The 18331-nt window shown below is 38.1% G+C and overlaps 1 protein-coding gene across 3 annotated transcripts in view; it reads right to left on the bottom strand.

Annotated features, from left to right (window-relative positions):
- Positions 1 to 18331, bottom strand: part of LOC122794334 (24-hydroxycholesterol 7-alpha-hydroxylase) — an 800221-nt gene that overhangs the window by 761451 nt on the left and 20439 nt on the right. For all 3 annotated transcript variants that reach the window (XM_044062639.1, XM_044062641.1, XM_044062640.1), the window contains exon 3: positions 10114 to 10288. In XM_044062639.1, coding sequence (XP_043918574.1) covers positions 10114 to 10288 — 175 coding nt within the window. The remainder of the gene's footprint in view (positions 1 to 10113; positions 10289 to 18331) is intronic.

Here is an 18331-nt window from a genome sequence, read left to right as displayed (position 1 = left end):
ACATCCTAGAAAGACAATTGTGTATGACAGGCTCAATAAGGATTTCTGTATGTTTATCTGAAATCCCAGTTTTGTCAGAAGAGATGTTAAGGACCCTTGGCATCTGGGAGAAGACTCTGCAAAAATAAGTAAGTTGTCTACATAAGGAAAAATGTGAAAGCAATTCAGTCTATATTGAGCTACAACTGGAAACAGACACTTTATAAGCAGTACTGGAGCAGCAGATAACCCAAAGGGTTATGCAGAACACTGCTAATGTGACTCAGATGTGGAAAACCTCCTGAAGCCCTTAGCTATGGGAATGTGAAACATGCATCTTTTAGCTCCAATGTTTCCAGAAACCTTCCTTGGGGAATGACAGGTGACAGACTTTGAAGGGTCAAAATCTTGAATTTTGGAACTTCCACATACAGATTTATTAAGGAACAATCTAGAACTGATCTCTGAGATTACTCTTTCTTTAGTACCAGAAACATTCTGCAATAGAAATGTCTGCCCCTTTGATTTAATGGCACTGGCTGTATGACTCTTAGGGTGAGCAAGTGCTGAAGAACCCGGGGAAAAATTTCTGTTTGATTCAGAAGGTAGGGTGGATCTCCCCTCAAAACAGTTTTTTGTATCGAGTGCCAACTGTAGCATTAGGTCTTGTGGCAAAAATGAGACCATTAGAATTGCTAATATAAGAAGGCCCAATAAAAAAAAGTACAGCATATAGAAATATGGGCCATGAATGCAATGATGATTAAAAATGGCTATGTGAAATGAACTAGACACAAGCAGGTAAGGTCAACCATTATGCAGTAGATGTATGTGTGGAAATGGCTACAGCACAAGAACATTCTTCACATGTATATACACACACACACACACACACACACACACACACACACACACACACACACACACACACACACACACTCTCACACACATACACACACACACACACACACACACACACACACACACACACACACACACACACACACACACATTGATATATACATATCTACAGTAAAAACTGCAAGAAAAACCTAGCCGAGCTACAGTTTTCATCATGTGATACCTTAAACCTCCTGTAATGGAGGCCCATGGGATATATACAAATGACCTGTTAAGAACATTAAGTATTTCAGCCTCAAATCCTTGACTTTGTTTTTCATTTAAGTATTTATGGTTACATTCAGGCCAATAAAGCCAAGCCCCACTAGCTGTGGACATGTTTCAGCCTTTTTATTAATATCGTCAGCCCAACATAAGTGCATAGTGTGGCTATACTTCAGAAACATAGGGTCTTTAAACCCAGCTAATGCCCATAAAGATGTAGATGCCTGTAATATCCCAACTAACATTCAAACCAAAGGGTAAAATGGTCACATAGACAAACCGTTCAGTAAAAACTGCAATAAAGACTTAAAAAGTAAAAAGGTCACGGGCATTCAGACGCCACGTAGCTGAAACACTAGGTGTCATTAAGGGGTCATTTACATATATCCCATGGGACTCCATTACAGGAGGTTTAAAGTATCACACACAGAAAACTCTAGCTTGGCTCGTTTTATTCTTGCAGTTTTTACTGACTGGTTTGTCTGTGTGACCTTTTTATCCTTCTTCTTTTTTAAACTACTAAACTTTACAACTATTCATTAGTGATAGTTAATTATAGGGCATCTTGTTGCATACAGTGTTACTGACATTTTATTTTAATTTATGACATTTTGGCTGTTTGGATGTTCTGCACTTGTGCATGGAAATTAAACAAAAACAAAGTGGCAGCTGGAATTAATTCATGGCCAAAGCAGAAGAAAGTTATGTACTATGACAAGCAGGCTAAGAAATAATCTTGGTTGTTTCAATCAAACTCAGACTAAATTATGTTATGAGGTACAAATGGGCTAAGACCAACAGAATGCTGGAACAAAATGCTAGGATTGTGGACTCTAGGTCATTGATTCAAAGAAAAATACACAAAGCTTTAAATGAAATACCATCTGATAGCCATACACGAAGAAAGAGATAAATTTGGTTTAGTGTGCATAAAGGAAACATCACAGAAGATAAAGGAAGATAAGGACACAATGTAAGTAGAAAAGCTGCAGAGAAACACCATGGTACTAAATGAATGTAATAACATATCATTAGTGCCATTTTGGTCACAAAGAACTGAAAAAGAAAGAGGAAAAAGGCAAGAGCAAAGTTAGAATTTAGGGAAAATTAATACAAGCATCACTTCATATAAGTGATGAGGCTTTGGAATGTACTACTGAATATTGTTCATGTTGAGCATGTTGTCACTCTGTGAAATGGTGTAAAAGCGTCAGCAACTGCTGCAAAAGCTAGATGAGTGGAAGCTGCATGAGGCTAATCAAAATACTCAGACTGGATAGCATCAACTCGTATTTGTACATTTGTGCATCAACCTTTAGCTTCTTGGAAATGCTGATTAAACACAATTAGATACAGCCAGAAGAAACATGACTGCACAAACCAAAGCCATGACCCAGTTTTCCACCTCCAATACCACCAGCATCATCTGACATGCATACAGGATCATACATTAATGATATTTAGTCATTGCAGCACACTCAGATCCTTTATATTGAACAATTCTTAATCAAGAAATTATTGAGGATGGTATGCCATACAATACAGTGATATTATACACCCTTGAAAATAAAGCCAAGGATCTAGTCATCCATGAATCAAGCCATTGCACAGCCATTACTAAATTTTGAAAAAATTATGCCAGAGTTTCCCTTATGTTTTGAACAACTTAGAATAGTACAGATTCTACTACATAATTATTTGCTAATCTTCAGACATCTCTACATAAGGATGCTTTTCATCTGCCTTCTTAAACTCTGCAAAATTGTATTCAGGAATGCCATAAGTCAAGAAGGATGTCATAAAGCCTGACCTCAGCTAGAGGAAAAGAGCACTAATGGATAGTTCAAGCAAACTCATGGCAATAAATCTTTCTCAGAATAACACAGAATACAATATCCAAAATGAATTGATTCATCAGGTGGTAATAAAGAAAGCTTTACTTTGTTTTGCTCATCTGAATTTTAGACTAAATATTTTTTAAAGGAAGGACTTTTATTCTCTAAGTAATACAGGAAAGGTGGAGAAGGTGTAGGGGAAGTTAGAGATAAAGCATTATTCCCTTTGAGTTTGTTTGCTTTTCTTGGTCAGGAAAGTCTGTCAGGGTACACAACCCCTTTTTAGAGGAGGCCTAGTAAGAAAAGCTCCCCTACATTTAATCATTAAATGAAGACAGCAACTGTAAGATATACAGGTGATATTGAAAACATAATGGAAAAATGTTAAGCAGCTCACATTATTAGTTATTATTACAACAATAAGAGTTAAAATTGATATATACATATATGCATATGTACATATTCTGACATACTGGAAGTATGCAGTGACAATCTAGCAGGCAGAGGTGTTAGTGAGAAGATTTACACTCTGAGCTGAGCTGACGCATATTGGCTGAGGTAGGCAAAGGCAATCACATTGTGCCTGATATAGGCAGGAATATGCTGAGAGGCTAACATATGGTTAGTGGGATTAGTGTTATTATTTTGCTCCTGGTGAGAGAAGGAGCAATTGACTCCTGACTATCTCTGACTGGTGAGTAAAGAGGAGGAACTCTTGGGTAAAGACTCCATCCTCCATCTCCTCTTGCCACATTCCTGCCTGTGTAGTAAATGACAATGTCATTCCTAGGCAACTCATAACTGGATAAGCTCACTGAGACTCTACCACAGACTGCTGTGTGAGAAAGGTCCGTTTGTTTTACTTTAAATTGTTCTTGTTTTCTACTGCATATTAACAGATTTACTTAGGAAAGAAACGAAAGCTGTGCCTCTTGGTAAATCACATGAATTAGAACAGGTCACCTAAAGTTAATGTCCTGTGAACTAATGGAAGAGCTAGGAACTAGGCCTTTTATTTAAAGGAGAAAATAAATAATTTCAAAGCTTTACTGAGTAAGATTACTCAGACTCTGCCATATACTATGGTGTTGGAAAGAGTTTTTTTTATTTTGGTATATTGTATTTCTAATTGTCCTGTGATATCACTGCATATTAAAAGTTTTGATTAAGAAAGGAACCAAACCAGTGACTCATAAGAATTGCAGCATGTCACCTAAGGTTAACCACCTGTGAAATGAGGGAGGAGCCAAGAACTACGAATTTTATTTAAAACCAGTGCCTTTCTAGCTGCCTGCCCCTAAAGTAGATTTGACTATAATATTCCCTACTTTTCCTCTTTCATTTTCTCTAAACACAGGCAGATAATTTTGAGAAGTAACTTTCCTTAACCTAATTAAATAATTTAGCCTTCCCGCTGTATTTCAATGAGCAAGAATACTGAATGCCAACTCACCAGCTAACATATGTTGTTCTTTTAAACTTACTGATATCAAGTTGTCACCTCTTACTATACACTTGTCTTTGATAGCTCTTCCTAGTCTCATCTCATCTGCATATATAAAAGAGTTACCCTTTCTTTGTCATCTTCCTACCTGAATGGTGTGCAAAATCTAGAAGTGCTAACCACTTTTTCCCATCTAGCTTTTAAAGCCTGCAACATCTTGGCAAGGTTACCAATTACTAGACAGCTTGCAATCCACTTCTCAGGAATCATCTTGGGATTAGAGTTACTGTTTTGCTACTGGTGAGAGAAGGAGTAAAGGGTTATTGATTACTGACTATATCTGACTAGACAGTGTGAGTGGCTATTCCCTGATTGGTTGGTTTGCCATTTTAGTGGACACTACTTCAGTTTTAATTCTGAGCTGTGTTGCAGTTTGTCTTGATCTTGTGCTGAGTTGTAGAACCTGTTAGCCAAAGCATCTACCAGGAGAAGGCTATAACAAGATTACAGACCCCTGTAACACCTGATGCAAGAGTGCTCATCACCAAAAAAAGAACCTGTCACCAACGTCTCAAGAAGTAGCTTGGGATTAGGGCTAATGATCTGCTACTTGTGAGAGAAGAAGCAAAGAGACAGTAATTCCTAGCTGTGTGAATTTGTGGTGAAACCAGCACTAGTAATAGCCAGAAATACCAACAGGTTTATGGATTTATACTAGGTTAATGACCACCAGGGTCTTTATAAGCCTAGCCATGCAACTCAACCCAGTTTTGTTTCCAAGTATGTTGGATGCCTATACAGTGGGCTATGTTTGTAAGAAGACAGCGAAGAGTTATGTAGGGGGCATGTTAGTTGGAGATTAATTTACTTACTGTTGACCTATGTCTTTCAAAGATATGGGGGCTAGACCAGGAGTGAATCAAGGTTTCATTTGAATAGCATCGCTTATGAACTCTGGTTTATGTGGCTGGGGAGCTTATTCCATAGTGCTGGGATCTTTGAGACACACATCAGTCTCTCCAGAAAATTCATTATTTTCAATAAGTACTGATAGATTATCTACCCTCTAAAATATGAGTATCACCATAAATGCGTAATCCATACATCCACAGAGTCTACTATAACAGTCTCTCTCTCCAACACCTGAGTTCTACACAACCCCCCACTCTCCATCCTTTAGTAATATGGCTCAGCAGTCTATTCTCACTCAACTGTGGTAAGTCTGATTACATTAGGTGTTTAAGGCAGTGTAGTAACTGCTTTATGCTTACCAAATGTTCACTGCTGCTACCAAGTTATAGTATGCACTGCAGGATATGTAAATATTTAAGAAACATAGAGTCAAACATCTAGCATCAGTCCACTATTGATAAGCATCATATGTCCAAAGCACACTTCTAGGCCCACAGTTTATGCTGTGGCTACCAAAGGAGAATTGTCAAAACCTCCTAGAACACGCACTAAAATACTGCAGCCCCCAACACCTAAGGTAGCACCTATTACTTCTCCATTCACACATACTGCAACTCCACACAGCTCACCCAAGAGTCAGTGGGAAAGCAGGCTTAAGCCCATAAAGCCCACTACATCTGCTTCCACATAATGAACTGTTTTAGTTATGAGTGACTCTACACACAAACTTCACACTCACCAGACTGAAAAAGAACAGGGTGACCGTAAGCTGTATTTCTGGTTCCAGGATTTGTAATTTTACAAGGGCCCCAAGGTCCCTAAAGTCAGACAAATATGACTACATCCTAGGGGTGGCCCAACTGAGAGTGAATGTCCTGAGATGCTCCACCCAAGGGTCATGCATATGCATATGCATATGGAACTTAGTATGCATATGTTAGAGGCAGAAAAGATATAGGTCTTGAGAAGTATCTTGCCTTCACTAAGAATGATGCCTAGATACTAGGTGAAAACAAATCAATTTAACAACTGGGTAAATAATTGGTATCATTCTAAGGGGATCCAGTATGTGTCAGTCTGGGGTGAGATGGTAGATGAGACTTTCTGTTTTGCCAGGGATGGCTTACACCTCACATACCAGAGCTTCTACATACTGGCTAAAGCTTTTGCTGCCTCCACAGTGCCTTTTTAAGCAAAGTCTCCCTATTGGACATTTTTGCATAACAAAATCAAACTCAGATTCAGACAGTATCCTGGTGGCACTACTCAGTGCTAGGAATCTAAACTGAAAGATGTCAGGCTCTCCAGCAAGTCAAACACATTCATATTTGTGTAGTTACTGAGACATGATTTCAGTCCAATAACAGCCATCCAGCCTCCTGAACTTAGGAAGCTTCTTTGAAAAGGTTACCTATGCTGTGGATAATGGTTAGTCTATGTATAGTGCTTAACTTGACCTGGTCAGAACTTTGGATACTATTTAGACAAACTTAGTGTAAACCCCTACACTGCCTGCTGAATTGCAAATTACCTATCCAACAGATCCCAGGTTGTGAAAGTTGTAAATATACTGTCTGAATGTAAAATTGCAATGAGTGGGGTACTATAGGGATCCATGCTAGGCTCTCTCTTGTTTGGCATTTATTCTGCAAACATCCATGCCAATATCCCAAAACTGTGGTTGGCCAAGTTTGCTGATGACTGTAAGATGGGTACTGATATTCACTCATCGACTGATACTAAACAGCTATAACAAGGGTTGCAATATGTACTTACCTGGTGTATTTTAAATGGTCTAAAGTTAAATGTAAAAAAGTAAAACATACTAGTGTTTGGTAAAAAAAGCTGATTCCACTTCATATGTTAAAAATGATACTCCTCTTCAGACAGAGACAATGGTAAAAGACCTGGGTCCTATGTGGACAACTCTATCATTCGATCTTCATGTTTCTACCATAGTCAGGAAGTCCTTTAATCTGTCCAAGTTAATTACCAATGGAAAGTCATCAAGAGCTAAAGAAATAGTCATCTTTATGGTAGAATGTGCAAGACTTTTAAATAGGAATATCAGTCAGAAACATGGACAAAAAAAGCTCAAAATCAATCAGAATATGTTGTTTAAAATGGTTAGACGCAGCGTGTAAGCTAATGTGTTGATGACCTGAACAGCCAAATAAGTAGCTGACACTGTCCCAAACATAAGAAATTACATCCTCAGAGTTTTCTAGATTAGACACCTTAGAAAGCCAGTTAGAGAGAAATTACAATTTACAAATATAAATGTTTTACTGAAATGTAGTAAAATGCATGTATCATAAAGTGCTGGTATGTATGAATATATAATATAATGTTGCTAATAAAAAAATACATACTTGAAGCAATACAGATGAAAGTTCAGCATCAGAATACTTCTTAAACATAGTGATATTTAAATAAAAGTGTACATGTATTTATATATCTGTCAGTACTACCAGCTTCAAAGGAATGTCAAAACACTGCTTCTGAAAAAGGGAAATGTAACATAGTTGTTAAAAGTTTTTAAATATTTGATGCCTTTAGCCTTATTCACAGTCTCAAATGTATGTAATGGCCCACTAAGGCATAATCTGAAAGCAAAGATCATGACGCTGTTAGCGATACTTTTCTCTCACCTCATTGTTATGTGCTTTCAGGTACTTACTGGTACAGTGGCAGGGTGCATGGAGACATTCTGACATAGTTGGCTTGGATGACAACTAGTCTTCTTCTTCTTCCTTCGGCTTTTCCCGGTTAGGGGTTGCCACAGCGGATCGCCTGTCCGCTCATGATTGGCAGTGGAGTTTTACGGTGTCGAGTTGCCAGCCCGGCGCCCAACCTTCCACAGAAGGCACACACACACACACACACACACACACACACACACACACACACACACACACACACACACACACACACACAGACTCACACCTAGGGCCAATTTTGGAGTGCCCAATCTACCTACAGCATGTCTTTGGGATGTGGGAGGAAACCGGAGCACCCGGAGGAAACACACGCGACCACAGGGAGGACATGCAGACTCCGCACAGAAGGCACCCCAGCTGAGGATCGAACCGGAGAACCTCTTGCTGTGAGGCGAGGGGCCTAGACAAAACAAAATATCTGAAGATAAGCTTTACTGCCTGGAATCTGAGTGTAAATTTCAGATAATAGCTGACTTGCTACGGGCTAAGGCACATCTGCTATACTACAAGGTGAGTAGTGAGTCAGAGGAAATGAAGGCTTTGGAAGTATGGGACGAGAAAACTATTGAAAGTTATATGCGGCATATGCAGGGTCTGGTATCTACTGCTGCATGACAAAGAAATGTCTTAGCAAATATTTTTATATTTTTCCTAAACTAAGCCACATCTTTTTTGCTCTGTCCTATCTTACTATACTTTGCATTTATCACTTCACTTCTTCAGCTTCTGACTATTTTTTGTGGCTGATTTATTAATTCATAATCAGCAAGCTGAGAGACCAAAACAGAGAGAAGTACTTAACCAGTTTTAATTCATCATTAATCTATTCATTATACAGAAACTTATTAAAGTATACTTGTTATGTTGTAGAGGAATATGTTAAGCTGAGCAAATGACTGTACTAAAATACAGACGCAATCAAATAAGACAAAATATGGATATTTTCTGCAGCATTTTGCTTGCAATATAAATAACTGGCGAGCTGGGATGAAGGTTTTGTTGATATAAATGCCAGATAAGATCCATGGAACATAATCTGAAGAAAACTAGTGATCTCCTTATTAAATAGACAGACATAAAGGGAGGCAGACAGATACAACATGGGTGAATGTCTCAAAGGTATGTTTTATTTCAACTTGTATACACTTGGCGGGAAACCATTTTTTTAAACAAATTTATGTGAAACAGATACTGGAGGACAAGAGCTCCAATTGAACATATTTCGTATACCCCGTTTCTAGTCCCTAAAGTATAACTTGCTTTTAAAGTATTAGTAAGGTATCTTTTCTCTCATCATAATTCATAGATTTCAATGCCAGGGCGGTTTTCTGGATTCCATTTTCAGGCAGCCACCAAAGGGCATAAAACATGGAAGAAAGTAAAGCACTAGAATTTAAGCAAATTAGCTATAGAAATAATTAGTTGTTCCATGATCATCAATTACCATAATGGAGAGTCATGTTGCTGGTATTTTTATCAGGCTGTCATTTCCTATCATGATCTTACAAAAAATGATCAGCAGGTAATGCTATTTTATCTTTAATTATTACTGTAATTCTGATTATTACAATGGGCCTTTTAGGTTGCCCCTGCAAGACTAAACAAAAGTACTCACTTGAGATAATAGTGACCTAAAACTATGATCTGAATCAAGCTGTTTGTAACAAAATCCATTAAGGAAAAAGCTTAAGGTATCTAACGAATGAAAGAGGGGTAAGTGGATCATGGGCCACAGCTATACGCCTTATGGAGGTGGCATTTGGTGGAGTAAAGAATCAGTATATTCATCTTTCCCCATCCCATGAAATCCCTTATATAATGTAGCTAAGGACTCAAATAAGAATTCTAAACATGATGTCTGTCTAATTGTGGCAGTGTGTTAGGTGCAGCAACCTCCAACAACTTTGGAGAATTGTAGAATTTTGGGAAAATACTTTTTTCATATTATTATTATTTTCTATTATTCTTATCTCTATAGTCATACTGATAAACAGTCTTAATTCTATAACACGTGAACAAATAATCTTTACAAAATCAAATATAATTTTCTATGCTAAACAAGACTTTGTTACATCCATTTAACCCAAGGGGTCCTTACCTGACTAAGTCATAGAGATCCTCCGTGCCACTCTTTCCAAGGCACTGAATATGTTCACTGAACTCTTGAAACAAATTATCACTGAAGAGGTGCAGATTGGATGGAGCAAGACGCCCCTTTATTGTGTCATGGATAGCCGTGTGAGACTTATAGAAACTCTCCCTGCTAATTGAAGCTTTAAAGACAAAAAAGAACTATATGACACAGCTTCACTTTCTCTTTGTATATTCATGAATTACTCAGTTCAGAGAAACACAGAATAAGATAGAGCACTAAAAATAACTTCTAAATTCTGTACTATTATTTTTATTTATTACCATTTATTAACCAATCATAGGATCATAGGTGATCTGACATGACCTGTCCAAGGAAATTAGTGAGTAAAATACAGCAATGAACCTCCTAAAACTAAGATTCTTCATAAAATGAAGTGAAGCATGTTATTATCATTCACTGTTAGAAATGAAAAAGTCTACATAGGTGAAGTTGATATATGTAAGGTTCAGTTATGTTACATACAGCTATACAAGTAAAACCCACGATAGTTACTCACCATTCATTTGAAAGTATGGAATGTCAGGGTAATGCTGTTATACTTCAATCAAATTCCAATTCAATGCACCCCCTACATTTAGTACCTCATATCTTAATCATTACAGTGAACCCGTCTTGTAGGACCACCCCAATGAAATACTACTTATGACTTGAGGTTATTACTAAAGACAGGATGGGTACATGAAATGCCTGTATCACCTGCATTACAATTTAGAACTCTCAAAAGAAAAAGAAATATAAAGTGCTATGATGATTTCCCTGTAAATCAGCTTTCTGGTGAATGCATAACGTTATTACATAGGTTAGCTCCTGAGTGAAGTTTAAGTAAATCTGTCATTCCTTTACAGGACCCCACCTGAGTATTTCAGACTAGGTCAACAAATGTTTCTTAACAGCCCCCTGTAGTGCAAATCAGAATTGATTAATATACCCAGTTTTCAGTCAGTCCAGAAAGTATTTTAATTACAAATCAAATCTTAATAAACTCTCAGTGCTAATTTACTTTTATTAATTCTGCACAAAAGATAGAAATGGAAATAATTTCTTTTAATACATGCTTCACAACTGTGATTGTTTACGAGGGTTTATTTGCCATGTGACAATATAACACTTTACAGCCTGGGAATATCTGTAGCATATAAATGATACAATGTAATCCTGCAAGTTACTACTAGCACACTAGTGGCCAAGAAAAACAATGTCCAGTAACAAAGACAAAACTGTTTCAATGACTGAGTGCCCTTTTCCATAAACAACACCTAAAACTGGACTCCCTGCATACAGAAAATAGTACAATAAACTAAAGGATTAATGCAAAAAGGATGTATGATGGTATAAAACTAAATTTCTCCAAACCTATTAAGTCAAGTTAATTGGAAATCATTGAAGATTCTCAAGAGCCAGAGGTAAGCCAAAAAGCTGGCAAGAATAAAAGTTTCCTCTTTTTCAATCATTACTACAATTGGAAGTAACTAAACCGCTGAAACAGCAAAAATGCTTCAAAAATAAATGTGTGTTGGATTCTTGGTCCTGTCTTCCTTTGGTCTCACTGCCTCATAATTCAATAACAGACATAAACCCATGCTTTTTCACTCTAACATCCTGTCTCAGTCAGTCTTTGTCCTGACTTTTCATGCCTTATATTCATCAAACTCATTCCAGGGAATACTGACTGGCCATTATAGGTTCATAGATTCATAGCTGTATACTAGACTAGCAATCACTAGGGCCTTTATAAGCCTAGCCATGCAACCTAAGTGTATCCCGAATGTATGTGCCTTAGAGGTTATTTTAAGGGGTGTATGTTAGCCAGGGCATGACTTATGCACATCAGAGACACAGATGCCAAACTAGAAGTTAATTTCCGATTTCCTACCCACTGATATAAACTAGGAACTAATAAAGCACTGCCTATACTCCTTTTCAACAATAAAGCATAACAGTCTCAGTATCAAAACAAGACAAGATGGCTGGACAATACTGGAATCTCTCACTATCATAGTTAGCAAAAAACAAAAAAACCTACACAGACAGTGAAAAACTCTTTCCAGTATCAATGTGGTAACGTCACTCAAATATACAGCAGATCTAAAACACAAGTGGTTATCATCAACAAAACAAAGCACAAATCCATTCTCAGAAACCTCTGCCAAGCTGGTGCGAAAGTATAAACATTTAAACAGCTGATTTTTTTATGTTGCCTTTGAATTTATAAAGCAACTGTGCCAGTTTAAAATGGACTGTCAATTCAGCTATATACCATTTGGATAATTTAGCCCAATCACTAGCTAAAATGCTGATCTATTAATCAGAACCAGTTGCTACATAAATAAATGGTGCAAGACCAGTGCCAGTCTAGTCAGGGCATCAATACTTTCATCATTTGTTTAATACAAGAGCTTTCCCTCTTCGGTATCACTCTTCCCAGAAAAACTGCAAAATATTGCACCTGACCTGTTACTAGATCTAGAGACCTATGTACTACTGTTTGCTAGTGTACTGGAAATCTGTTAACTTATCATTACTTAAAAAGTCAAGTCAAAGTCAAGTCAAAGAAAACTTTGTCATTCAGAACTACACAGCAGTGTAGCTTAACAAAATTACACTGCTTCGTTCTCAATGCAGGAAACAGTTGCACATATAGACAGAGAAAAAAATTAATAACATATCACAGCAGAATTTTAATAAGTAGCAATTAGTAAGTGAAGTAGGACAGCAGTGACCCACACCCATCCCAGAACAGGAGACAAGGAAGACAAGGAACAATATGAAGGTAATATTGTCAAAGCAAAATTGAAACAGTGGCTGCATATCTATGATTAGACTGAATTACTGCACCGTTTGCATATTGCACTTTACAGTTCATCGGTGTGGTAGGTGAGCTACCTTAATATTGCACTTGGTTATTGCACATCCATAAAATAAGCCCCTTGATAGGCTAGTTATGTAACAAATGTCATGGTTCATTCAACAGTCTAATGGAGAACGGAAAGAAACAGTTTTTTTGTCTAGTGGTTTTACAATGCAGGCTTCTGTATCTCCTGCCTGAGGACAAGAGAATGTACAGACCATTTGCAGGATGCGTTGCATCGCTGGAAGAGGTGTAAGGGAGGTGCCAATGATTCTTTCTGCCGACCTTACAACTCTCTTGATAGCCTTCTGATCCTGATTGTTACAGCGCCCATACCAGACTGTAATGCTGTTGGTCAGGACACTTTCAATGGTTCCCCTATAAAAAGTCTGAAGTATGGAGCTTGGTAATTTTCTCTTCCTAAGTTTCCTTAGAAAATGCAAGTGTTGCTGAGCTCTTTTGACTGTGCTGGATACATGGACTGACCAGGATAAGTTCTCTGTGATATGAACACCCAAGAACTTTGTACTCTTGACCCTTTCCACTATCATCCCTTTCATCACTAGACGTTTGTGTGGTAATTGAGATCTTCTGAAATCAACAATCAACTCCTTTGTCTTGCTGACATTCAGTGCTAGATTGTTGCTGTCACACCAGACCAGTAGTTGATCAATCTCTTTCCCGTAAGCCTCCTCCTCTCCGTCTTTGACCAGGCCTATAACAGTGGTGTCATCCGCAAATGTGATGATTCTATTCTTCTCATGTGTGGCCATGCAGTCATGTGTCAGCAGAGTGAAAAATAGGGGGCAAATGCAATTTTAAGATACATTTATTTAGATACAGATTGCAAAAGCAATTTTAAGATACATTTAAATAGACAAGAGTTGCATGATCTGTATCACATGATAAGAAATTGCAACATCTGGTTTCTGGAAAGATTAATTTGCATGCTATCTAGTATATTCATTATTGCATAGACTCTACAATTTTGTAACCTTCAAAGCCTCATACTTTTGCAGTCATGGCAAAGTGGTTAAGGTTATGGACTACAAATCTGTTGGAGTCTCTCCATGCAGGCTCATATCCTGTTACTTATGAATTATGAACATTATAACTGTGAAAATAATATGACTACAATTTTCATAAAGACAATAGAGCAAGTGTTAGTCTGCTTCAGGTATCAAAAGACCAGCAGGCCTTTATTTATTAGATTACAAGTTTCAAGATCAAGCACTATTAAATCTAGAAAAAATAATGTGCAGTGACATGCATTGTTCTTTATGCAGTTATTCTAATTCATGTATAAAACTTGTTGTGTCTTTCGGCTTTTTCCCGGTTCGCCACAGCAGAACTCTGGTCCGCTAATGATTGGTAGTTGATTTTCACGTGCCAAGTTACCAGCCCTGACACACAACCTTCAATGAAGGTACGCCCATTCACGCATGTCTCCACGCAGAAGACACTCTAGCTGAGAATCAAACCGGACGGCGTCTTACTGTGAGGTGACAATGCTACCGGAGCACCACCACCGCGGGTAATTCATGTATAAAACTAATTGCCATATTATCACTTAATGCTGATTAAGATCACCTGTAAGTATTTATTTGTAACATTTTGGATTTAATAGTCACTAACTGCAACAAATTGATAAATAATATTGCTATTGGCCAACCTCTGAGAACATCAGATCATAAGTCATTATCCTTCAAACTTTTTTCTGTTAATAATAAATTAAATCTTACAAAATTAACTGTGAACTTTTTATTATGTAGGTTAAAAACTCCTTATTAAAAGCAAATTGGCACAATGCATCAAGGCAGGATTGGGATATGGAATATAACAGGTTTGAAAAAAAATTATACTTTTGGCACATATATTCATAAATTTCAACATCCTCTATGGTGGAATGAATTTTACTTGCTCAAATTATGTAAAAAGAAAAAATATTTAAACACTATAAAATTACCTTACTTGCATATGTAAAAGTATTCTTAGTAAAGTGTGTAAAAATGTTAAAAGAATGTTATTTAGGTTCACAGATTAGTACTAAGCTAACTGCCCTTTTGGGCCATTTTAAGCCTAGCCAATTACCCCATGTAAGAATCAAACCCTGCACTTTGTGTCTATAAAGTAAACACATTAGCCATTATACCAACCTAAAAGTTTGAGATAAAATTAGCAGGTAATACACAGGATGTTATATTGCAATTATATTGATAATTCTGCAGAACAAGTAATTTAATATCTACTATAACTTACAATAGGGTATTGTTTTCAGAACCCAGAATTATTGACAATATATTAAATAAATGCTTTTACAGTTTCTTTTTTCAAATCCTACATATTTATCATTTGGAAATAAAGTTACACCTTCAAGTGATAAGTGTCCATTTATATCTGAATCTATTATTTGTGAATCTTTAGTTAAGGTGAAGAAGAATACCTCAACAGGGCCAACAGCCCAGGCATCTTATTATATAACTTACAAGATGTATTACCACCCACACTGCACTCAACCAGTGTGCAGCATTAACATGATATTTATTTAATTAAAAAAAAGCATTCAAAAGAGACCCAGCCTACTAGTACAGGAAGTGCAAGAAAGTTCTAACTGTGCATCATCAAAATGACAAGTGTGATGATGCAAAACAGGAAGTACTACTATTACAAGTCAGTGGAGAGCCAATGTTTACATGCAGGAAATAACAGTTTCATAACAGAATATCCAATAAATTAGATGTGCAGTAGGAAGCCATTCTGTCACCCCAGAAGAAAGAGACAGAATGCAGGTATGTACAAATAATGGTTGTACATGTTCTTTAAGTCCCTAATTTACTTGATAAAGAATTGCTCAACTGAGCAGTTTAAACACCTGCTAAGGTGAAAACCCCACCACCCTATAAACATATGCATGCAGACATCTGTAAAGAAATAAACAGTCACTATTCCCTGCTGCTATTAACACATTCACTCCAAAACTCACATACATTCGGAGACACACAAAGAGTAAGTCACACAAATACTCAGAAGCACACATACAGACACAGACACATCTAGTGCCAGCACACCTTGCAGCCACAGAATCCTTATCCATAACAGCACAGATCACTTCAGGCAGCAAGCATCAAACAGAGACACACACATACATACTATCACAATAAGCATGCAGGCAAATTCAGTCCCCGTGACAACATGAACATAAGCCCTGCAAACACACACACACACACACACACACACACACACACACACACACACACACACACACACACACACACACACACACACACACACACACACACACACAATCTCAGTAATCACATACAAGGAAGCACAGTAATCACCAATGCACTCACCATGTAAATGCATGTATATCACAGCAGTAAATACACAGAAACTACCAGTACTCACATTACAGTAACCACTCACATTCGCAGTATCCACACACCCACCCACACACATGCATGCACACACATGAACACGAGCAACCACGTGAGCATGTATACACACACACACACACACACACACACACACACACACAATCTCAGTAATCACATACAAGGAAGCACAGTAATCACCAATGCACTCACCATGTAAATGCATGTATATCACCCCAGTACATACACAGAAACTACCAGTACTCACATTACAGTAACCACTCACATTCGCAGTATCCACACACCCACCCACACACATGCATGCACACACATGAACATGAGCAACCACGTGAGCATGCACATGCACACGCACGCATACACACACACACACACACACACACACACACACACACACACACACACACACACACACACACACACGCAATCTCAGTAATCACATACAAGGCAGCACAGTAATCACCAATGCACTCACTATGTAGATGCTTGTATATCACCCCAGTAAATACACACAAACTATCATTACTCGCATTACTGTAACCACTCACATGCTGTCACAGCATCCACACACCCACCCCTGCACACATATACACATAGGCACACACACACACATGAACATGAGCACACATGCAAACACACACATTCACATATCCACTCATGCACACATACTGCACTAAACTAATCACTTGAACCAGTAATCTGGGCCCCATTTTGCCCTGTTCAGCTTGACCCATTGACAACTTTGGGTGCACTGGAACTTGTGTAGTACCAGAATCTATGAATCTCTGTATCTGTATTAATCTGGGCCCCATTTTGCCCTGTTCAGCTTGACCTATTAACAGCTTTGGGTGCATTGGAACTTGTGTAGTACCAGAATCTATGAATCTCTGTATCTGTATTAAGCAAGTTTGAATTCAGAGAACTGGTCTGTGAAACACAGGGACCTAATTTATATATGCCATGCTCACAGGCTGCTGCATTTCTATGCAGGTCCAAAATATTAAACAGTGAGTGAGCAGCTTAGTAGAGGTACACAGCAGTATAGCATCACATCTCTTTATGAATTGCAAATTTTCTGCATACTATGCAAGACCACTTGTGCAATCTTGCATATAGTGCAAGATCTATATGAATACTACCCTATGTCACATCTGAGATTCATCAGTCTATCCCAATGATTTTTATCAGACAGCAATTTTCTTCAGCCCTTACTAAACTGCCTCAAACAAAAAAAATGTCCCCAGACAATAGCCTTACTGCTGACTACTTAAATGGAGTTCTGTAGACACTGGCAAACGTTTACAGATACAAGTGATGTGAAAGGCACTGCAGTGTATTTTGCCACAAGCAGTAAACACAATATTATACAGCAATAATCTACAAGCTGTGATGCCCATGCCCTGGACCAGCAATCAAGGAGCCTCAATCATCATCACTAACACCAGAGAGGGCATCTCATATATGAAGAAAGGATAACAAATACACACAGTAAAGTGCAATTTCCCTTAAGAGCATACAGAGATCACAGTCAGTCCAGGGCTGGTCGCTCCCCTACTCCCCAGGTCCCCAATAAGACTCCCCACTGGCACAGCTATAGGGTCCAGATCTCAGCCTAGCTGGGTGAGCTAAAATCTCCAGCACCCTCTCTGTCCAACCAGTGCTTTGTGTCCCTGCCCAAGTAGCTGACACACACACACACACACACACACACACACACACACACACACACACACACTTTGAGATAAGAGTTCACACAACCACACATACACTTCTGGGGAAGGCTGGCACAGGTTCTCCAGCTCTGCCCCTTTTACCAAGACTATACGGTAGTACCACTGGCCACCACCCAGCTAATATTTATCAGCTACTCAAAGGCCCTTAAAAGGGTGTCCAATTATTACTGTGCAATATTATTATCCAA

Source organism: Protopterus annectens, chromosome 2.part1 (genome assembly GCF_019279795.1).
Source record: "Protopterus annectens isolate FY-2018-M chromosome 2.part1, PAN1.0, whole genome shotgun sequence".
Classification (NCBI taxonomy): Eukaryota; Metazoa; Chordata; order Ceratodontiformes; family Protopteridae; genus Protopterus; species Protopterus annectens.
The sequence above is the reverse complement of the archived record's forward strand: the minus strand, read 5'-3'. Positions and strand labels throughout refer to the sequence as shown.